This window comes from Tamandua tetradactyla, chromosome 22 (genome assembly GCF_023851605.1).
Source record: "Tamandua tetradactyla isolate mTamTet1 chromosome 22, mTamTet1.pri, whole genome shotgun sequence".
NCBI classification, from domain to species: domain Eukaryota; kingdom Metazoa; phylum Chordata; class Mammalia; order Pilosa; family Myrmecophagidae; genus Tamandua; species Tamandua tetradactyla.
In genome coordinates, this window is record NC_135348.1 from 14,638,184 (window position 1) to 14,662,400 (window position 24,217).

The window sequence follows — 24,217 nt, forward strand, 5'->3', positions numbered from 1 at the left end:
CGTCCCTGTCATGGGGAAAGGTGGACAGGACAGCGCTGCCCCCAGAGACTCCCGTGGGAGGGTTGGACAAAATCACAAAGCAAGAATGCGCGTGGTCCCGGACCCCCAGGTCCGAGCAGCAGCCACTGCTTCCACAAGGGGCCGTTTGAAGAGCTGGAGGCCCGTGGCGGGGCCCGGACGGCAGAGACCTGGGGAGGCGTGCTGACTGCATCGGTGCTTGGGGAGCAACTTCTCTTTTGCAATCCTTGCTGGTCTGACAGGCTCCTGCCGAATTACATCACTTCCTAAAAAAACAGGCAAACACCTCTCCTTCACGTTCGCACCGACCCAAACAAGCAGGAAACAGGAAATGTGCACGTTGGAGGGAGGCTGAGCCCCAGCGCGGGGACAAGCGCCGGGACGAGCTGACATGCCGGCCCGGGTCGTGGCGCTGGCGGCCGCGCTCCTTCACGCAGCCAGGGGTAAGCCATCGCCAGGTTTCCCACTCCGGGGAGGGAAGGGAACCAGGGCGCGTTGGGTGCCCGAGGCTGCAGAACTCTGCTGGGACGATACCACTCTTAAAATCTAATCCTTTCTGTGAAAAAGGTGGAGAAAATTACAACTGTCTTCATTTTATTTTGGTGCAGGGTGGGGGAGGCAAAGGGGAGGGGAGAGCTTTGCTTTCCCAGCTGCTGGCTAATCACGCTCCAGCTCTTTCACTTACTTTAACTCTCTTACAATCTTCGTCTTCTAAAATGTGCGGGTCCTTGTAATTTGCTAACTTTAATGGCATATTAAGAAAACCATAAACTCCTTGGCAGCTCACATAAAAGGACGTTTCAATCAGCTGAAACAGACGAATAATGAATTTGCTTTTAATAATGTGGGCTGAGAAGTTTGCTGATTCCAAAACCTCCTGGGGGGAAAAAACTGGAATATGGAAATTGACTACTAGAAAGTATACAAAAGAAAAAAACTAATTTTTTTTTAAAAAAGAAAGAAAACATAAACAGGAAATTATTTGGTTGCGTTAACAGGCATCCATTTTAATGCATAAGGAAGGTCTTTCATTTGGTTTTGTTTGCTCTTGTTACTTTGGGGGGATACTTTTTTTGCATTGAAGCTTGGTCTGAAAAAGTACTGTGAGTGTAGAAAATCAAAAGTATCAGAAAGTACAAAATATTAAATCTCATTATTTGGAGCTGAGAGCAGCCACGGATTTATACCCCAGGCAGTTGCTACAACAAGCACAATCACCCTTGATTCCTTTTAGGGTTTTGTTGACTTACCCGTGGGTAAATAAACTCTTGGCCCTTAGTGTCTGTCAAGGGCCACTGCCGACTTCCAGCCTAGACAAGTATTTCAAACAAAAAGGGAATCCTCAAGCTAGAGGTATTTAAATAGGATGGGGTGGGGGGCATCAGGCACTGTCCTCACAGCTGTGGCAACTCCCTGGAGATGAGTAGTCAGCACCCAGCCATCCTCACCCCACCCCGCCGCCAGTTTCTCTTTCCCTGGGGCTCTCTGCATATGGTCTCTCCAGGCATCTGAGGTGGGACAGACGGAGAAAGGGAAACAAATTACTCCAATTCGAGGTTAGTATTCAAAATGTGTTGGGGGCACAATGCAGAAAGTTTGGGTGCTGGAAAGGGGCTTCAAGATGATCCAGCTTAAGCCGTACACGGGTACAGGTGAAGAAATTTAGAAATTTAGAAGAACGTGAGATGCCTCTGAGCCACTGCTAGTCAACCCTCCCGACTTTTTCTCCAGGGTTCCTTTCACCACCCCAGCAATCACTCTCTCTGACAACACCCCTGGAAACACATCCTTCCCTCCTGGGTCACCTACACACCAAGGAAGCAAAGTTTAGCAATTCTACCCACATCTCTTTTTTTTTTTTCTCCTTTATTTTCCTTTATTTTTATTAGAGAAGTTGTAAGTTTACCAAAAAAATTATGCAGAAAACACAGAGTTCCCGTACACCCCCTCTCACACACATACACAGTTTTCCCTCTTATTGACACTTCACCTAATGCCACCTCTTTTTTACAATTGATGAAATGATTATGATAATTATACCATTCAGTATATATAGCCTATAGCTTGTATTTCTTTCAACTGTCTGACAATGCTGTCACAGATACCTCAGGAGCTACCATAAAAGTAATATTTGTACCTTGCCTGCATATTTTCCAGAGCTTCTGAGAAATAGTTGAACTGAGGTAAGGTGCCTGTGATTCAGGAGATGCAAAAGAATAATCGGAAGAGCTTCAAGTTAAAGTTCTCTTTCTGAAACCGGTGTCTGATCATGTGACTCTTTCACTTAAAGATCTTCAGCGGCTCCTCATTTATGCCATCTATGAGCCATCTAAATGGCTCCTCATTTATGCCCTTTAGACACACTTCAGCCCGCTTTCCAGTGGCACCTCCTTCAATGCCGTCTCACTCCCCACTGCAGTCCCTTCAGGTCACACTGAGCACAGCATGTGCTCCAGGCTTCTGTTGGATTTTGCCTTTAGTGAATGATAAGTTCTCTTTTGTCCACCCAGTGAGCACCTATATGACCTTCAAAGGCTGAGGCTGAATGTCAACTCCTTGCCCTGCCCCTCCTTCCCAGCTATAATTTTCATAGTTTCCCATAGACCTGACTTCTTTTAATAGAGCTGATACTTCGAATCACAATTCTGTATATCCATATCTCTCATCCAGCTGTGACCACTTCCCCAGCAAGATTCTCTTTAATTCATCTTTGACTTCCCCAAACCCTGTAAGGATTTATCATAAACCAACAACTCAATAATTCGTTGTTGATAAGTTCTAAAATCATCCCTAGATTGGATATGGGGCTGAGCTCCTGAGAACAGGTAGTATTAAAATGTCAGGAAAAGCCAGAGATGAAAAACTGCATTTTAAGAGAGTGTAGTTATTTTCCAGATGTTCCCCAAATACTTATTGGGCCCTACCTGGGTTCCCCAAATACCAAAATGCCCACTTGCAAAAAGCTATACCATAAAATCTTAAGATTAAAGGGAAAGGCATTCAAAGTTAGAGACTGAATATTTATTTTTAAATTAAGGTACATCCTTTTGAGCTGATATGTCTACAACATTAGGATATGAGCTAATCTATAGGTATCACATTTGTATTTTCTTGAATTCTTCAAAATACGTCTGGAAAAATTTGGTAGAAAAACCAGTCTATTGAACAACCTCAAGTATATTCTGGGGTATATCCTAAGTTAAACTTTTCCTAATGACAAACACCAATACTAGCTAATGCCTGAACTTACGGAAGACCATTATCATTGCCTCTGAGTCTGCATCTCTTCATTTTATAGATAAGAGTCTCATGCAGTTACTCTCCCCAGTGAAATAATCCACTCAGAAGTCAGGAGGAGAGAGATAAGAAAACCACTCTTCATAGATTTTGACGAAATAGATGAACATAGTTAAAGAAGAGCCCAGGGTCTTAGTGTCTCCGTGCAGGGTCCCAAAAAAGTTCACACTCAACATACCTTTCTGCCCAATGGAAGGGAGGCAGGCCCACGTCTGTTCTTTACCTGTGCCCTGCTGATTTTGGCTTAATGTAATCATAAAACTAAAAGCAACTTCCCAGATGATGAAAGCGTGGGATTTATTAACCGCTGCAGGCAGGATGGTTGGAAGAAGAGAGAGCTATGGGGCACGAGTCACAGACAAGAAGGCTGTAACTCTCTTGGTGGCCAGAGCCAAACTCTGGGTTTGATGAAGTGCTGAGAGATTTTTCTGGGTTATTTCAGCAGAATAAAAACAATATAATTATTGAATCAATCTTGAAAAGGAGAGAAAGAATAGGAGAAAATACTGGTTGCACTTTACGAAGTGTACTTTACGATGCCATAATATCTAACTTCAGTGAATGTGACTGCCATCTGCTCTTTCCTGGAAAAGGCCCTATTTTGAGTATTCATAGTAATGGTAGCTAAGCTGTGTAGTGCTTATTGTGTGCCAGGCACACCGCTGTCAGCACCTTATACATATTAACTCATTAATTCTCATGCAACCCTATAAGGTGAGTACTATTATCCCCATTTTACATATGAGGAATGAGAAAACTGAGGTGCAGAGAAGTTAAGTGTCTTGCCCAAAGTCATATAGCTGAGTGGGCTAGTTAAGATTCAGCCTCAGGAGTCCAGGCCCTAACCTTACATTGTACTGCCTCTGGGTTTTGGGGCTCTTTCAGGCTATGTGTCTGGTTTTCTGGTTTGGGGGTAAAAAAAGGCCTTCTCAACTGTAGGAATGTCACCTAAACTTCTCTTGCCGGGCTTTCAGGTGAAACAGTGAGTACCGGAGCTGTATTTGTGTTGGGTCAGAGACCAGCTGACAGGAAAGGGCATGATGAGCTCTGGGTTAAACTACGTCCTGTGGAGGAAGAAGGGAGGGGCTGAAAGAGGTGCCTCAGAGCAGCGACAGAATCCTGAGGTTAGCCTAGGTAAGACCTAAAGTGGAAAAAGGAAGAGCAGAAGGTGGAAGTGACTGGGTAAGAGGCTTCAGGGTGTGGGAACACGAGACAGAAAGAACAGTCTCATGTCAGGCAGAGTCACTTCAGGAGAGCCCTGCTGAGAGCTGACACCTAGGACCAAAAACAAAAAACCCCCTCTGGGACTGAAAACAAAAAACAAACCAAAATGGGGGGTAGGGGGAAAGGAGAGGCTTAAAGTGCTTTTGTGTCTAAAATTCTGAATCCCAGGAAACTAGAAGAGGGAAAGATCTTGGCTGGGATTGGCTTAATTTTGGAAAATAACAATGCAAGCTGCAATTTGCCTACCTGTGTGTAATTTGCACCACCCTCAAATGTTGGCAAAGACGTGGAGAAACAGGAACTCTAGAGCACCGCTGGCAAGAGAGTAAATTAGTGCAATCACCTTGTCAGTCTTGCTGCTTAACCCATCCATTGGGCTTTTCATCTCAGTTATCATATTTTTCATGTCTAAAGAAATCTATTCTTTTTTATATACATAGTGTCTTGGTCCTTTTTTCCTCCCTCGCGTTATTTATTCTTTCTCTCATGTCTTTAATTATGTTGAGCATATTATTTATTTGATAACTTGTATCTGAAATTTATGTAGACCTAATCTTGTTGCTTGTTGTATCTGTTGACTTCCATACATGATAGAAATTTTGGGAGCACTGGGAGCAGAACCAAGCTGATCAAGGATGACTCTCCCTATTTAATTGAACCTGAAATTTTCTGATCTCATCACCAAGCTGCTGTCTAGTGTTCTAATCTCCCAGGCCAGTCCCGTCTCCACAAAGTAAGACACGGAAGAAATGGAGATAAGGTCATGCTGGGCTTGAAGAGAAACCGCAATTGAACCTCAGGCTTAAAGCCCAACCTTGGAATAGGGAAAGGGGGCAGGCATCAGGAGCCAGACTCCAAGAGTTTGCATGAGGTGCCAAAACCTTATAAAAGACACAAACCAGAAAAGTAGTTAGCAGTGAAGCCAAGTCAGTAACCAGGGAGCCAAAGAGACTGAAATGATTGTGGATGAGAATGACGTCAGGAGTGGGCAAAACCAACTTGAAAATCAAAGGAGGGGCCAGGTTCCATAGTATTGGGTGATGGTAAGGTCAGTCTGCGGTAGCTCATATGAACTTTGCCAAGCCACTGCTGCCTCTCTTGTTTTTTTCTTCTTTTGAAACAATGATGTGGTACATTATTTTAACTTTTGACCCAATGGCTGGAAGGCCCCTAAAAGCCTTATATAACCTCTCCCACCCCTGTGGACCCAAACTATTTTTCTAGGAGCTTCCTATAGGTAGAAATATATGGCTCTGGACCTAAATTTCTTCTACAACCTTGCTTCTATGTTTTCCAGATCTGGTGATTGCCTTACTTTCTTGGTATGTCTTTATACATTTGAAAGGTCACTTCTTGAAATTCATCCAGTGTTTTCAGGTCTTTCATATTGAGAGAATTTTCAGGTTACAGCAGATTATTGGAAAAGGAAATTTTTCTTTAGGGTCATTCTGGAGAACAATTTGGCACTGTCTAGTGAACTGGAGATGCTCTTTGTCCCTCAATCCCAACCATTTACATCTGTGTATATACTCCAGAAAACTCACAAGTGTGCGGCAAAGAGACATGACCAAGAATATTGATTGTAGCACTGTTAAAGATGGGGAAAGTACAAACAACTTAAATGTCCACTCACTAAAGAAGGAAAATTGAAATTTGGTGTAGTCAAAAATGAGAGACCATAGAAAGGTAAAATGAATGAACTAGAGCCATGTATATCAAGACTGACTCAGTCCCCAGGCCGAACCCTTATTCTTGGGATTTGTTCATATGGAACTCATCCCCACAAAGGATAGCTAAGCCTACTTAAAATTAGGCCTAAGAGTCACCCCGAGACAACCTCTTTTGTTGCTCAGATGTGGTCTATTCCTCTCTCAGCCAACATGGCAAGCAAACTCACTGCCCTCCCCCTCTCTAGATGGAACATGACTCCAGGAGTATAAACCTCCCTGGCAACGTAGGACAGAAATCTTAGAATGAGCTGGGACTCAGCATCAAGGGATTGAGAAAACCTTCCCGACCAAAAGGGGGAAGAGAGAAATGAGACAAAATAAAGTGTCAGTGGCTAAGAGATTTCAAATAGAATCGAGAGGTTATCCTGGAGGATAATTCTTACACATTGTATAGAGATCCCCTTTTTATTTTATTTATTTATTTATTTATTTTTGATACTAAAAAATTATTTATTGTTTTTCTGAAATTCAAATTTAACTGGGCATCCTGTATTTTATCTGGCAGCCCTACCTTAAGGAATACCTTTTGCTTTTTTTTTAAAATTAATTAAATAAAAAAAAAAGAAATTAACACAACATTTAGAAATCATTCCATTCTACATATGCAATCAGTAGATCCCCTTTTTAGTTTAAGATGGATTAGAGAGGCTAGAGGGAAGTGCCTGAAACTGTAGAGCTGTGTTCCAATAGCCATGTTTCTTGAAGATGATTGTATAATGATATAGCTTTCGCAATGTGACTGTGTGATTGTGTCTGATGCTCCTTTTAGCTATGGTATGGACAGATGAATACAAAGTATGGTTTAAAAAATAATAATGATAGGGAGAACAAATATTAAAAATAATTTGAGTAGATTTAAATACTAGTGATCAATGAAAGGGAGTGGTAAGGGGTGTAGAAAAAAATAGGGGAACAAAAGTTAAAATATATTGAGTAGATGGAAATATTAGTAATCAATGAGAGAGGGGTAAGGGGAATGGTATGTATGAGCTTTTTCTTTTTTCTGTTTATTTCTTTTTCTGGAGTGTTGCAAACGTTCTAAGAAATGATCATGGTGATGAATATGCCACTATGTGATGATATTGTGAGCCATTGATTGTACACCAAGTATAGAATATGCACATGTTAAGAGTGTTCATGTTTGTATGTTGTTTTGTTTTGTCAATAAAAATTTTAAAAGAAACCATGAAAATAGAAAAAAAAAGTAAAAACACAAGATTGAATCAGTCCCCAAAGTAACGTTGACAAAAAAAAGTCAGTTGAAGATTATTATGCACAGTATAATTGTATCTATTTAAAACATCTCAAACTATGAGATCTTTTGCTTAGGTACTTAGGCATATTTGATAAATATGGGAAACTACACACTAACTTTAGAGGAATGAGATCATGGAGGAGAATAAGGAAGACTTCAAATGTATCTGTAATGTGTTCCTCTCAGAAATAGTATGATAGCCTGGGGTCAGCAAACTAAGATAGATCCATGGGCCAGATCCAACCAGCTTCCTATTTTGTCCAACCTTAGGCTAATAATTGTTTTGACATTTTTAAATGGCTATATTTTGAATGGTTATATAACGATTTTTATAATAGCCTCCTGGCTCACAAAATCTAAAATATTTATTCTCTGACCCTGAAAAAAAAAAAAAGTTAAAGCAACTTTTGAAAAACATCAGAGTAACCTCTGCTCTAGTTAATATGGCAAAATGTAAGATAATTAGGTGACAGGTACCCTGTTACTTGCTACGTTATTCTCTATTCTCTTCAGTAGATATACATTAATACTGAGAAATAATGACAGGAGAGTGTGTGAGTTCCTCATGCCAATGTCCCCTTCTAGCTCACCTCTGTCTTTCCTTTCCATGGCTCCCAATCTCTTTGAAAAGTAGTCAACACATCTTTATTTGCCCATTTTCCATTCCTTTCACCATTCACTGCAATCTGGGTACATGTTAGACACAGCCCTCAAATTGATCTTCTTGGGGAAAGCACTACTATTGAAGGCACTTATGTAGAAAGACTCAATGGTCAACGAAGCTGGGCACATCCGAGCAGTTGTATCAGGGGCACGTAGCAAGAAATGGCAAGGAATACGAGGGAAAGGAACTCAGGACCAGTCATGCCTCCAACAGTTTACTCCAAAGGACTTATATTTGTCCTTATTGTAGTTTTGGTTTTTTTTTTAACCCTCTGTGGTATATAACACAATCAAGCATTGAAATTCTTCCCTTCCTTGGGTCTTATGACGCCATTTTCTTCTGGGTCTCATATGACTCTGATTGCTCCTTTCCAGCCTTTGGTTATGAATCCCCCTATTCTTCCTGCTCTTTTCATATTAATGTCCTCCTTCTCTTTTCTCACTCCTTATATCATTCCTGGGCCATCATATGCACTTTATTGCTTCATCTCACTGCTCAGCTGACAATTTCCAAATCCCCTCCAGCCAGACCTATCTGCCCCACACTCAACTTATTTTCAACCTGACCATCGTCAGTTCTCCTTGGTTACATCTAAAACAGAAGTCATTACTGGCTCGCTGCTAGTTCAGGCCTCTCATTAGCTCTCACCTAACATGTGATTTTTGAGTTAGCTCTGTTTTATAATTTTGTTCCAGAATGTTATTAACTATCCCACATCTTTTTAAGTATGAATAGTTCACTTGTGTCTCCTAAAATGAAATAGGCAACCACTGTAGTTTCCCTTTCCTGTAGAAAACTTTGCAGCCCATGTATGAAGTTGAGTTCTTACCCACCTTTCTCTCAAAATATGGATGGAAGTTCAAGCCCAGAAAAATATGCATTAGCAGCATGAATATGATTCGCAAAAATATGATTAGCAGCAGACCAGGCAGAGGGCAAACATCTTGAGGAAAAGGTATGGCTAAAAACATTTTGTTTCCAAGTTACTCTTTTCCTTTGGAATTTTGAAATCGGCTATTCAAAGACCAGGTAATTACCAGCACTTGTGGGAGATTTTTGAAAAGAAGTAAAAAAGAGAATGCAAGTTCAATAGACACTAAATTCCAAGCCAGTAAGAATGAATTTGAGACCTTGAAAGAAAAATAAAATTTTCGTAACATAAAACTAGTGGGAAAATCTGCCTCAGCTGGTGAGGACAACACAGAAACAAACACATTCTCAGTAACTGAAGAAGGGGGTTCAACAGGAAAGTTAGCTGCGAAAGCAGGGTTATGGGTTTGGGTGTGGTTATGGCTTGCTTTTCCTTAAAACAAAACCAAGGAATCAAGTTTGCTTTTGAAGTTATTTCTTCATTTTATGTGACTTAAAATTACCATAATTATTTCCTACTTCCCCACCTCATTGTAGTTTTTAGAAACAAGTCCCCTGAGATTGGTTAGGGTTTGCTGACATGTACCCTCTATCCCCGACAATAATTTCATTAATTCAAGTTAATTTATTCTTTTCTAAAAATTCTGCTGATTTGTTTGTTTATCTTTACGGTTGCCAGATTAAGCAAATAAAACTACAGAATTCCCTGTTAAATTTAAAGTTCAAAGAAATGAATCATTGTTCATATTGCATGGACATACTTAAACAAAAAATTATTATTATTATTATAAAATATTATAAAATTTCCACATAGTTTTTTTTAATTTTTATTAATAAAGCCAAGCAACATACAATATGAACATTCCTTTTTTATCACATAGTTGTATATTCATCGCCATGATCATTTCTTAGAATAGTTGCATCAATTCAGAAAAAGAAATAGAAAACAGAAAAAAATTCATACATACTATACCCCTTACCCCTCCCTTTCATTCATCACTAGCATTTCAATCTACTAAATTTCTTTTAACATTTGTTCCCCCTATTATTTATTTTTAATCCATGTGTTTTACTCATCTGTCTATCAGGTAGATAAAAGAAGCATCAGACACAAGGTTTTCACAATCACACAGTCACAATGTGAAAACTATATCATTATACAATCATCTTCAAGAAACATGGCCACTGGAACACAGCTCTACATTTTCAGGCAGTTCCCTCCAGCCTCCCTGTTATGCCTTAACTAAAAAGGTGATATCTATTTAATGTGTAAGAATAAACTCCAGGATAACCTCTCCACTCTGTTTGGAATCTCTCAGCATTGACACTTTAATTTGTCTCATTTCTCTCTTCCCGCTTTTGGTCGAGAAGGTTTCCTCAATCCCTTGATGCTGAGTCTCAGCTCATTCCAGGATTTCTGTCCCACATTGCCAGGAAGGTCCACACCCCTCGGAGTCATGTCCCTGTAGAGAGGGGGAGGGTGGTGAGTTTGCTTGTCATGTTGACTGAGAGTGAGAGGCCACATCTGAGCAACAAAAGAGGTTCTCTTGTGGGTGATTCTAAGGCCTAATTTTAAGTAGGCTTACCCTATCCTTTATGGGGTCAAGCTTCATATGAACAAACCCCAAGAGTGGGGGCTCAGCCTATTGCTTTTGTTGTCCCCACTGCTTGTGAGAATATCAAGAATTCTCCACTTGGGGAAGTTGAATTTTCCCCCTTTCTCACCATTCCCCCAAGGGGACTTTGCAAATACTTTTTTATTCACTGTTCAAATCCTTCTGGGATTTGTAGAGGCATCACTCTGGACAAACCTACAAAATCTCATGCCCTACTCAAGGTTCCAGGTACTGATGGTGTTCAATTAAGCTGTCCACATTAGTTATATTAGGAACTGCACTAGTCAAAATATAAATTTTGTACCAAATAAATGTTTTTTGCTTTAGTCTCACACATAAAGTTTTAAAATATTAATTACCATCTATTTTCAACACCCTGCATTATTGACATTCCTTTGCTCTTCCTCATGCAAAACATTTTTAAATTTGTACATTTAGTCACTATCATTATACATGCTAAGCATTCCTAGATTATAGCATCTCAGTCTTTATCGTATGTCTTTCCTTCTGATTTCATTTGTGCCCCCAGACCTCCTCCCTCCATCATTCTCACATTCAGCTTCATTCAGTGTTCTAACATTATTGTATTACAGTTAGGTAGTATTGTGTTATCCATTTCTGAATTTTTATGATCAGTCCCATTGCACAATCTGTATCCCTTCAGTTCCAATTACCCAATATCTACCCTATTTCTATCTCCTGATGACCTCTGTTCTTAACCAAAATTATCCAAGTTCATTCATTAATGTTAGCTCATATCAGTGAGACCATACAGTATTTGTCCTTTTGTTTCCGGCTAATCTCACTCAGCATAATGTCCTTAAGGTCCATGTATGTTGTTACATACTTCATAACTTTGTTCTGTGTTACAGCTGCATAATATTCCATCATACGGATATACCACAGCTTGTTTAGCCGCTCATCTATTGATGGACATTTGGGCTGTTTCCCTCTATTGGCAATTTGTAAATAATGCTGCTATAAACATTGGTGTGCAAATGTTTGTTTGTGTCTTTGCCCTCATGTCCTCTGAGTAGATACCTAACAATGGTATTGCCAGGTCACATGGCAATTCTATACTTAGCTTCCTGAGGAACTGCCAAACTGCCTTCCACAGCGGTTGTACCATTTGACATTCCCACCAACAGTGGATAAGTGTGTCTCTTTCTCCACATCCTCTCCAGCACTTGTTGTTTTCTGTTTTATTGATAATGGCCATTCAGGTGGGTGTGAAATGATATCTCATTATGGTTTTGATTTGCATTTCCCTAAGAGCCAGGGAATTTGAGCATCTTTTCATGTGCCTTTTGGTCATTTGTATTTCCTCTTCTGAGAAGTGTCTGTTCAAGTCTTTTGCCCATTTTGTAACTGGGTTGTCTGTCTTTTTGTTGTTGAGTTGAATAATCTCTTCATATATTCTGGATACTAGACCTTTATCTGATATATCGTTTCCATATATTGCCTCCCATTGTGTAGGCTGTCTTTTTACTTTCTTGACAAAGTTTTTTAATGCACAAAAGTGTTTAATTTTGAGGAGTTACCATTTATTTATTTATTTCTTCAATGTTCATGCTTTGGGTGTAAGATCTAGGAAACTGCCTCCTATTATAAGATTTATAAGATATTTCCCCACATTTTCTTGTAACACTTTTATGGTCTCAGATCTAATGTTTAGGTCTTTGATCCATTTTGAGTTAATTTTTGTATAGCATATGAGATATGGATCCTCTTTCATTCTTTTGCATGTGGATATCCAATTCTCTAGGCATCATTTATTGAAGAGACTGTTCTGTCCCAGGTGAGTTGGCTTGACTGCCTTATCAAAGATCAAATGTCCATAGATGAGAGGGTCTATATCTGAGCACTCTATTCGATTCCATTGGTCGATATATCTATCTTTATGCCAATACCATGCTGTTTTGACCACTATAGCTTTGTAATATGCCTTAAAGTCAGGTAGCGTGAGACTTCTGACTTCTTTTCTTTCTTAGGATACTTTTAGCTATTTAGGGCACTCTGCCCTTCCAGATAAATTTGGTTATTGATTTTTCTATATCTGAAAAGTAAGCTGTTGGGATTTTAATTGGTATTGCATTGAATCTGTTTCGGTAGATTGAAAATCAATTGATTGAAATCAATTTCGGTAGAATTGACATCTTAACTATATTTAATCTTCCAATCCATGAACCCAGTATGCCATTCCATTTATTTAGGTCTTCTGTGATTTCTTTTAACAATTTCTTATAGTTTTCTCTGTGTAAGTCTTTTGTCTCTTTAGTTAAATTTATTCCTAAATATTTTATTCTTTTGGTTGCAATTGTAAATGGAATTCGTTTCTTGATTTCCCCCTCAGATTGTTCATTACTAGTATATAGAAACACTACAGATTTTTGAGTGTTGATCTTGTAACCTGCCACTTTGCTGTACTCACTTATTAGCTCTAATAGTTTTGCTGTGGGTTTTTCAGGGTTTTCAACATATAGTATCATATCATCTGCAAACAGTGAGAATTTTACTTCTTCCTTTCACATTTTGATGCCTTGTATTTCTTTTTCTTGTCTAATTGCTCTGGCTAGAACTTCTAACACAATGTTGAATAACAGTGGTGATAGTGGACATCCTTGCCTTGTTCCTGATCTTAGGGGGAAAGTTTTCAGTTTTTCCCCATTAAGGATGATGTTAGCTATGGATTTTTCATATATTCCCTTTATCATGTTGAGGAAGTTTCCTTCAATTCCTAACCTTTGAAGTATTTTCAACAAGAAAGACGTTGAATTCTGTCAAATGCCTTTTCTGCATCAATCGAGATGATCATGTGGTTTTTCTGCTTTGATTTGCTGATGTGGTGTATTTACATTAATTGATTTTCTTATGTTGAACCATCCTTGTGTACCTGGGATGAATCCTACTTGGTCATGGTGTATAATTCCTTTAAAATGCTACTGGATTCGATTTGCTAGAATTTTGTTGAGGATTTTTGCATCTATATTCATAAGAGACATTTGTCTGTAGTTTTCTTTTTTTGTAATATCTTTGGCTGTGGTATGAGGATGATGTTGGTTTTATAGAATGAGTTAGGTAGCTTTCCCTACTCTTCAATTTTCAGAATTGGTACTAATTCTTTCTGGAACGTTTGGTAGAATTCACATGTGAAGCCATCTGTTCCTGGACTTTTCTTTTTGGGGAGCTTCTTAATGACTGATTCAATTTCTTTACTTGTGATTGGTTTGTTGAGATCATCTATTTCTTCTCGAGTCAATGTTGTGTGTTCATGCCTTTCTAGGAAGTTGTCCATTTCATCTACATTGTTGAGTTTATTAGCATAAAGTTGTTCATGGTATCCTCTCATTACTTCCTTTATTTCTGTGGGGTCAGTGGTTATGTCTCCTCTTCCATTTCTGATTTTATTTATTTGCATCCTCTCTCTTCTTCTTTTTGTCAACCTGTCTAAGGATCCATCAATCTTATTAATTTTCTCATAGAACCAAATTCTGATTTTGTTGATTTTCTCAATTATTTTCATGTTGTCAATTTCATTTATTTCTGCTCTAATCTTCATTATTTCTTTCCTTTTGCTTGCTTTGTGGTTAGTTTGCTGTTCTTTCTCTACTTCTTCCAAGTGGACAGTTAATATCTCGATTTTTGCTCTACTTTTTTGATATAGGCATTTAGGGCAATAAATTTCCCTCTTAGCATTGCCTTTGCTGCATCCCATAAATTTTGATATGTCATGTTTTCATTTTCATTTGCTTCAAGATATTTACTGATTTGTAATTTCTTCCTTGACCCACTGGTTGTTTAAGAGTGTGTTGTTGACCCTCCATATATTTGTGAGTTTTCTGGCCCTCTGCCTATTATTGATTTCCAGCTTCATTCCTTTATGATCTGAGAAAATGTTTTGTATGATTTCCATATTCTTAAATTTATTGAGACTTGCTTTGTGGCCCAGCACATGGTCTATCCTTGAGAATGATCCATGAGCACTTGAGAGAAAGTTATATCCTGCTATTGTGGGGTATAATGCTCTGTAAATGTCCGTTAAGTTTAGCTCATTTTTTGTATTATTCAAATTCTCTGTTTCTTTTTTGGTCTCTGTCTAGATGTTCTATCTATTGATGACAGTGGGGAATTGAAGTCTCCAACTATTATGGTAGATGTGTCTATTTCTCTTTTCAGTGTTTGCCTCATGTATTTTGGAGCATTCTGGCTCAGTACATAAATATTTATGATTGTTATGTCTTCTTGTTGAATTGTCTCTTTTATTAATACATAGTGTCCTTCTTTGTCTCTTTTAATTGTTTTGCATTTGAAGTCCAATTTGTTGGTTATTAGTATAGCTACTCCTGCTCTTTTCTGATTGTTATTTGCATGAAATGTCTTTTCCCAACCTTTCACTTTCAACCTATGTTTATCCTTGGGTCTAAGATGCGTTTCCTGTAGACAGCATATAGTGAACCCTGTTTTTTAATCCATTCTGCCAGTCTATGTCTTTTGATTGGGGAGTTTAATCCATTAACATGTAGTGTTATTACTGAATTAATTGTTTCGACTCCTATATCTCATTTGAATTGTTGGTCTGTTCCTTTGACTGGGCCATATTTTCAATTTTCCTAGTATGATTCATTATTTTTTGCTGTTGTCTAGGCATTTAATTACCTTAATTAGTTTATTCTGAAGATTATTTTCACTTTTTTTACCTAGGATTTTCTTGCTGGATGACTTTGTTGTCTATCTGTTCTTTGACATTCAGTTCAGCTTACTCTGGACCCCTAGCTTAGGTTTTGTTTAACAGATCAGAATTTTTCAGTTCTTGTTTTCTTGTTTCTTGCCCTGCCTGTATGGTGCTTTTTCCCCCCTTAGGAGGGTCTACTTAGGTATTATAGACCCCAGCCAGATTTTCCCAGACCAAACTGGCCTCCTGTCAGGAGGAAAGAGTCACCTGTGTCAGTTTTCCCTGAGAGTGAGCAGGAACCCCGTTCCTCGGGTTTGCCAATCAAGAGCTTAAATTGGTACATTAATCTGTGTGTCTCCAGGCCCTATGTGCCCCCTCTTTTACTTCAGGGCCCAGACCTTTTCAAACCCCCCAAAAAGCTTTATTTTTTGTTTTTTGTTTTTCTTTTTCTGCCAGCCCTGCCCCCTCTGCACCAGGGCAAAAAACAGCGACCTATACTTTTACTCGAGGTTCAGCTGAGCTGGGGGCCTATTTATAGTAGTCAAAATTTGTTAATTAATTCCACAATTGGAGTTTGGTAAAGTCCCTTTCCTTTCCCCTCTGGGAAGCAGCCTGTGGGAGGGGGTGCGGGGGGGGTGGTGTGCCCGCCACTGCGGCTTGGGGGACTCACGATTCTGGGTGGGCTCGCAGCTGGTCCAGCTGGTCCAGACTGGCGCATGCTGTGTGTCTGGTCACTGACATGGCCCCAGCAGTTGTTCTGTACTGTTCCTGGCTATTTATTAGCTGCTCTGGAGGACAAACTATATCCCACACCTCGCTAAGCTGCCATCTTGGCCCCAGCTCCACAAAAAATTATTTGTTGTTTATCTGAAATTCAAATTTAACTGGGTATCCTGTATTTTATCTAATGACTCTATTTATGAGGATTACTTTGGATTTTTTTTGGCCAAGCAAAGACCATCTCTATATTGGTTCATCACTGAGAGTATAGATATTTTGGTTAATATAGCCAACTAATGAATATAAGAAGAATATTTAGGCTAGATCCTAGATAAACCATCCTAATAACAAGTAAAGAGATCATCACTTAAAACAAATTACAATGATCAAGTAAGGCCAGGAAGTCAAGTTTAGAAATCCTAGCATGTAATTCATCACATTGAAAAACTAATTGCATGGAACACAAACAGTAAACCCTAAGTTAAATCATTAACTATAGTTAATAATAAAATTATGGAAATGTGCTACCATGAAAAACCTAAATGAGAAAAAAAATCATAGATTATATCCATAAAAGCAGCAAAAGTGTTGACTAAAAGAGTGAGACTAGCACAACTACTGTAGCTTAAGCAGCAATCCCAAAGTTCAGAGTGCTGGAGGCCTATTAGACTGTTCAGTATGGAAGGGCAGAATTGATTGTCTTTTTTTTTTTTAAATATTCTTATTGACAAATTTTCACACGCATACAGTCCATACATGGTGTACAATCAATGACTCACAATATCGTCACATAGTTGTGTATTCATCACTATGATCATTTTTAAAACACTGGCATCACTCCAGAAAAAGAAATAAAAAAAAAAGAAAAAAAACTCATACATCCCATACTCCTTACCCCTCCCTCTCTTGACCACTATTATTTCCATCTACCCAATTTATTTTACCCTTTATCCCCCTTGTTATTTATTTTTTATCCATATATATTTTACTCATCTGTCCATACCCTGGATAAAAGGAGCATCAGACACAAGGTTTTCACAATCACACAGTCCCGTTGTAAAAGCCATCTCTTTATACAATCATCTTCAAGAATCAAGGCGACTGGAACACAGCTCATCAGTTTCAGGTACTTCCCTCCAGCCCACTCCAATACACCATAAACTAAAAAGGGATATCTATACAATGCATAAGAATAACCTCCAGGATAACCTCTCAACCCTGTTTGAAATCTCTCAGCCACTGACACTTTATTTTGTTTCATTTCTCTCTTTCCCCTTTTAGTCAAGAAGACTTTCTCAATCCCTTCATCCTGGCTAATCCCAGGAATTCTGTCCCACGTCACCAGGGAGATTTACACCCCTGGGAGTCATGTTCTGTGTAGGGGGGTGGGCAGTGAGTTCACCTGCCGAGCTGGCTTAGAGAGAGAGGCCACATCTGAGCAACAAAAGAGGTTCTGGGATTGTCTTTAAAGGTAGACTAACACCAGAAACAAACCAGCCCTAGAGACTGGTAAAGGGTTTTTCTGATCTGAGATAATCGAGCCCACTGTTTCACTCCTGTCATACATGCCACTTCAAAGATCTCAGGAATTTGCTTCCCTCTTGAACCTCATGTAGGTAAACTTCAAACATGGAACAGATCTTGTCCTGTGCCCATGTGGGTTGGTGATGGGGATCCAAGTGTTTATATGCTTCCGCTCTCCATTCCTCCTGCAATTCAGGATGGTGTTACATTCGCTCGCGAGATGGGAACCCATGTCTCCTTTCCCTGCTTTCCTGTTCTCTAATGTAGCACAAACACACACCTTCCATTTCCTTTTTTGGGGGGGGTGGGGGGGTTGTCTCTGTCGTGCAGTTGCTGTCACTGAAGATGTTGAGCTTGGAGTGATCTGAGCAAAGAGTGTGATTCCACACTCAGGGCCTGTGAGTGCCAGGCAAGAGCTCACTTCATTTATACAAGGAGGCAGGTGCCCCTCCCTGCCTTCCTCAGACGGAGGCTGATGGAGCAGGCCAGGCAGAGGGCAAACATCTTGAGGGAAGGGTATGGCTAAAAACATTTTGTTATAGAAAAGTATTCAGGTTAGTATTAATTATCATTTAATAGCACTTTTCAGAAAAATTTCAAAGCACTTTCATGTTCGTCATCCCACTGATGGTAAATAGAATTTTTGAGTGTTTTAACATGTGTGTGCTTTCCATCTCATAAAAATATATACATTTCTTTAAACTGCCAAGTACTATAGGTCAGAATAGGAGTCCAGTGTGTCAAAGGTAGTCTGATCATCAAAAACGTAGCTTCCCCAAATGAGTGACTTCAAACCAAAGACAGCTTTAGAGTCTGGGCAAATCTGATTAAATATGAGAACACCTTCTTCAGAAAGGATAACAAAACAAAAAGTTTAAACAGAAAGACATAAGAGCATCGTCTGTCCCCCTTGTTGGACAAAACCACATGTTTTAATCTGATAGTAAATGGAAATTTCAGATGCACTTTGCACAATGCAATGATATAAAAATATAACAAAGCTTTACAAGTTAATTCTTAGAACTGGCTACTACATAAATGTATTTTACCAGATAACGCTTCTCAAAATAAGCAAAAACAAGCATTTTAAAATATTCTTTCAACATAAGGCATTATAACTTTTAGCTATCATGGCTAAAGTGAAAGGGTATAAAAAACACAATCGTTACTTTCCCTAAACTACCTTTTGATACTTAAAACTGCCATTAATTTGAGGAACTTTTAAAAAATACTATTGCCCAGGCCATCTCCCCATGTATTCTGAAATAGCCGATTTGGGTGGACTTAAAAACTCCCCAGCTGATGCTGTGTACAGTAAATGTTGAGGACAACAACAGGTGTGACTAATGAGTATGGGCAAACATAGACCAGTGGTTCTCAAAGTGCGGTTCCCAGACCAGAAACCTAAGCATTACCGGGGAACTTAGTAGAAATGCAAATTCTTGGACCCTGTCCAAGACCTGCTGAATCAGAAACTCTGAGGATGGAGTCTAGTGATCTGTGTTTTAACAAGCCCTGCAGATGATTCGGAGGCATACAAAGATTCAAGAGCAACTGGCTTGAACCGCTAAGCTGTTACATCAGCAGTACTCTTTACTAGAGATGTCGGTTTTCAACTTTAGGATACTTTGTCTTCCTTAGTCTTATCCAGGAAAGCATGACCACCGCGGTCCTCTCTCAATGAATCTTGGCCAGAGTCTTCCAAATGCTAAAGGCTTCAGTGATGGTTTTTAAGCTCATGAATTTTGGTGATCGAGTTGACAGCTGCTAAGCACGTCTTCGGCATCCAACTCCCCAACCTCTGATCCCTCTCAAGGAAGAAATTGAGAACAAGAGGGGAGAATGAGTTGAGGTGGCCCAGAGGAAGACCAGAAATAGGTAGGCTAGAGCAGTGCTCCTTGACCTTTGACTGCACATTAGAGTCACCTGGAACCCTGGAAAAAAATTTTGAAACCTGGGTTCCACCCCCAGATATTTGGATGCAGCTGATTGAGGTGTGGTCTGGGCATTGGAGTGTTAAGAGGTCCCCAGGTGATTCTAATATGCAGCCAAGACTGAGAACCACTGAAGAAACCTCTTGGTCCGTTTTTATCGCCACCTTCTAACACTGCCCTAACTCTTTCTGTATACAGAATGTGTATAGGGAAGAATGAAAAGTAGTCTAGACTTTTGGAATTTGGATTCTTGGGCATTCTGAAATACATTTATGGTCAGTTATTCCAAAGAGCAGTAAAAAATGTGAACTCTTGACACCTAAGTTGTGTTTTCTTACACTTTAGCATCGTAAAACCTTTCAGATAATTTATGCAAGGGGTCTACATAATTAACAAATGAAAGAATAGACAAGTGATTGAGGTCTAATATATCTCACAACATCCTGAGTTTAATAACATTCTCTTCTTGTTTTATTTCATGTTATAATATTGGTATGGCAATTTTTCAATTGGCGTATAATACTTTTTTTCTTTAAAAAGTAGCACTTACAGCAGCACAACATTGTAAATATAATTAATGCCACTGAATTGCACACTTAAAAATGGTTAAAATGGCAAATGTTATGTTGTATGTGTTACCACAACAACAAAAAAGTAGAAGTTGGTTGCATATTTGTTCCACTTTTGAAGAAAAGAGAGAAGTTTGCTAGTTTTCTTCACCAAGCTGCAGACTCATTTCCACTTCGTGAGGATGGTTGAAGCAGTGATAAACAGGACAATGTGTTTTCTCCACTGGTAGAACTGCAGAGTATTTTTTTCCCTCTTTTTTTTTTTTTGGCATCTTTTACATGAATTCCCCCAGGGTCTTTGCCAGATGTCTGAAATATGAGTCTCAGATGTGTTTGCAGAAATATTGTCCATAAACATTTGTAAATTACTCTGTATTCTGTGAAGTTTATTATCTGGTAATTGCCATTAAGGATTAGGATTAAAATTAAAATGAGGTATTGCTGCCTGGTTGCATCATTCGCATGGCCACACCCATCATCTCTTAATAGCACTGCATCATCTGAGCAGAGAGAAATTGTGAAAGGGATGATTCCTGGGGGAGTTGGTATGGGGGATCATTGGGAAGGAAGAGCTTCCCTGCAGCATCAGAGGCCGCCAGCCTGGAACCTTATGCCTGTGATTCAGCAGGCAGCGGCCACGCAGCCATGCAAGGCAGACCTTCGCCCAAGCTTTCTGCTTCTAACCTACTTCCCTCCTTACTTTTTCCTTCTGCTCTTCTGCAGTTGCTTGCTAATGCCTCTTTTTTCCACACTCAACCATTTTCTCCTCTCTGTCTTCATCTCTTGTAGCTTCTCCAGCTTTATCTCCAGACCCCACCCCTTTTACCCTGAAGTAGTCTGAATTTAGATAAGAAGATGCAACAGTAAAATGAGGAAGTTATACTAGGAAGATTAACCCCCCTGAGAAACAGATAAGAGAAACAGATAAGTCTAGAAAGGTGTCTTAAATTAAAAAAAAAAAAAAAAACCGGAAATATGCTTATGCTTATGCTTGTACATGCACAGAACCTTCCTGGAAGGCGGCAGAAACCATGGTTGCCTCTGAAGAGGGAAACCAAGTAAACGGAGTGCCAAGTGTGTATTACCCAGTCAAGAAAACTAAATCAAAATAAGATACACACTCTAGAATCACAGCAGAGATGTGGGAATAGATGGGACCTTGGAGATTGTCTAGTCACCCCTTTAGTTGTACAGATTAGAACACGAGCCCACAAAGGAGAAGTAATTTGTCCAAATTCCCACAATGACTAAGTGACAGAGCTGTGTGTGGCACTTTGTCTGTCATTTGGCTCATATCCTGGTCTGGAGGGAAAGCAGCTTCAAAACCCCATGCAGTGGGCGGGCCATGGTGGCTCAGCAGGCAGAGTTCTCCCCCCACAACGCCAGAGGACCCGGGTTTGATTCCCGGTGCCTGTCCACGTTTTAAAAAAAAAAAAACCATGTAGCAATGTAGTGAAAGAACCTTCAAACCTGACAGCATTTTAACTTGGGCAAATCATTTGAGACTGTTTCCTCACCTGCAAAATGTGGATACTAGAATATGGCTTGATGACTAAGTTAGATGTACATGGTAGTGCCTAGAGCAAACTAAACTTCTGGTAAAGGCCAATCACTGTTATTTACTACTTCAAGGCTGTCGCGGAGCTGATTGGGGCAGGGGGAGCTGAGAAGGAGGTTGCATAAGAGTTGCTGGAGCTTGAAGGCTTGCAGGGAGAAAAAAATGAAAGAGAGAGAGAGAAACTCTAATCTAAGCAACAAAATAGCTCCTAGAGAATCTGAGCGAGAGGTGTGTGTGCGCGCGTGCGCGCGTGGCCGAGGGTGGGGGTGGGGTGGGGGTCATTGTGAAGTGAATTTCCCAGCCCCTTTCCCTTTGCAATGCCACCCAGGGCCGCCTGTGACCAGCTGGAAAATAAACGTTATGTAACCCAGGACCATCTGGTGAGCTCCTTCCGTTTCTTTTTAATTTCCGATTGTTGAAGCACCCTCTTTTTTCTTGCTAGCTTCTTTCTTTTCCTATTTTCTCTTCTTCGGCGGCAGGGGTCAAGTGGTGACTCAGAGCACATAGTGTCTACCGGGAACGTCATTTGCTTCCTTGGAGGGACGCTGAAAAGACCCTGTCATCCCGGGTAGCTTGGCTGATGGCGCGTCTGGGCTGAGAAGCCTCAGAGCTGCAAGAGCGCCAGTAAGGCTGAGGTTTCTGGGAACCCTCCCCATTCTCCTGCCGGGACTACCTCCTGTTGTAGACTAAGGGGCAAGAGCAGGAGGTTCCCACTCTTGCTTATCACTTATCCACAAGCTTCACGATGATTTGCAACAATTATGTCCCTCTTGATTTGAAGGGACATCTAATGTGAGGTTGAAAGTCCAGGCTCTCGCAATCAGCCCTCCTGAATGCAAATCTTCCCATCCACCATTATAGCTGTACACTCTTGGGAAAGTCGTGTAACTTCTTTTGCACCAGTTTCCTTAGCTGAAAAAATGGGAAGACAAAATGGATAAGCATGGATCTGGCTCCTAGTAAATTCTCAATAAATGTTAGCCTGAAATAATAGCAACAGCTCCAACAGTAGTGGAAGTAAAAAGAAAAAAAAAATTAAAATTAAATAAAAGCACCAGGTTCAATTCCTGGACCGTGTACCCAAAAAATAAAAAAATAAAATCAGGGTCTAGGTGTTCAAGGGAGGTCTGAAAGTACTGTGGTGGCACGGCAAAAAAAAAACGTGTTCATAATTTTAATCCATTCCTATGGGTGTAAACCTATTGTAAGTAGGACTTTTTGATGAGGTTACTTCAGTTAAGAAGGGGTCGCCCACTACAATCAAGATAGGTCTTAATCCTATCACTGGAGTCCTTTATAAGCAGAGGGAAATTCAGACAGACACAGAGAGAAAGCCACAGGAAGTAAGCAGCTGGATATCAATAGAAGCGGGAAAGAGACCAGGAGATCCCACCTTGTGCCTTGCCATGTGACAGAGGGGCCAAGAATCACCAGCAGCCAGCCCCAGTATGCTGGTCTTCAGGAAGCAAGAATCACTTTGATGAGGCCTTGATTTGGACTTTTTCTTAGCCTCAAAACCGTGAGCTTTTAAATTCCCACTGTTTAAGCCAAACCACTGCATTGGTGTTTGCTTGAGCAGCCCAAGGAACTAAAACAAGCACCGACCTCAAGAAATAAGGATTATTACCTCCAACCACATCATATATGTGCTACCTCCATCCCCACTGCCTCTGCACGCGCCCTTCCAGTCTCCACTGGCCTGGGCTGTCAGTAAAGAATGCAGTTTGAGTCCAACTGATTTGCAAGTAGAATGACTTTAATGAGGTTGTCTGGTGGACAAATGTCTTTTCCCAGCCCCGGGTGATCCATGATATATAAAAACTTTCAACATATGTGTGAATCCATTATTGACTTGTCTTGTTTCAGAGACTCAAAAATATAGGACAAAGTCACTTAACCCAGAGAGGGATGTCAATAAATGATAGATATTACATTTTTTTTAAATCCTGCTTTTGATAAATGCATGTGTAGAACACCAGTAATTTATACTCTGCAGTCTATAATCAACTCTGGTAGGTTAGGTGGCATTTATCAAAATCCTTATCAAGCAGATCCCTTGGTCATCGGGGACTGAAATGTTTATCTATAGAGAAAAAATAATTATACCATGACCAAGCAATTATTTGTATTGTTTTAAACCCAAACCAGAGAAACCACCATCACACAAACATGAAGATAGATAAAAATACTGATGACTCTGCAACAATCAGTTTGGTCCTTCTGTAGACTCATGGCCAACTTGTAGTAAGAGAGCAGGGTTTAAAGTAGAAGACTTCTTCATTTGCATAGCACTTTTCACGTTAGAAAGAACTTTCACATGAGTCTCACTTGATACTGCATCTGTATCATAAACTTATATAACTTTTCCCTAGTGGACCCTTATATCAAGACAGGACAAAGAGCTACAGCTTACCTTACAATGACCAGGTGAAGAAGGGTTTTTCTAATAGTCATCAAGCCAATAGCCCTTTCCAAAATCAATTGATGAATCACAGAATGGTTTTCAATACAATCTGAGGCTCAAACAGAATAAATTTGCTTACAGCTTGTTAACAAGGAAAGTTCT

At 39.9% G+C, this 24,217-nt stretch overlaps 1 protein-coding gene across 2 annotated transcripts in view; it reads left to right on the forward strand.

Moving 5' to 3' along the window:
- The first annotated feature begins 312 nt into the window (after positions 1–312).
- The window catches only part of TMEM154 (transmembrane protein 154), a 50,227-nt gene continuing 26,322 nt past the window's right edge, over positions 313–24,217 (forward strand). Inside the window, exon 1 of one of the 2 annotated variants that reach the window (XR_013167467.1) lies at positions 313–461. Coding sequence is in view for 1 of the 2 variants with exons in the window: in XM_077139777.1 (XP_076995892.1) it covers positions 410–461 (52 nt within the window). In the remaining variant the exon portion in view is untranslated. The remainder of the gene's footprint in view (positions 462–24,217) is intronic. The other variant, XM_077139777.1, reaches the window with a different exon arrangement.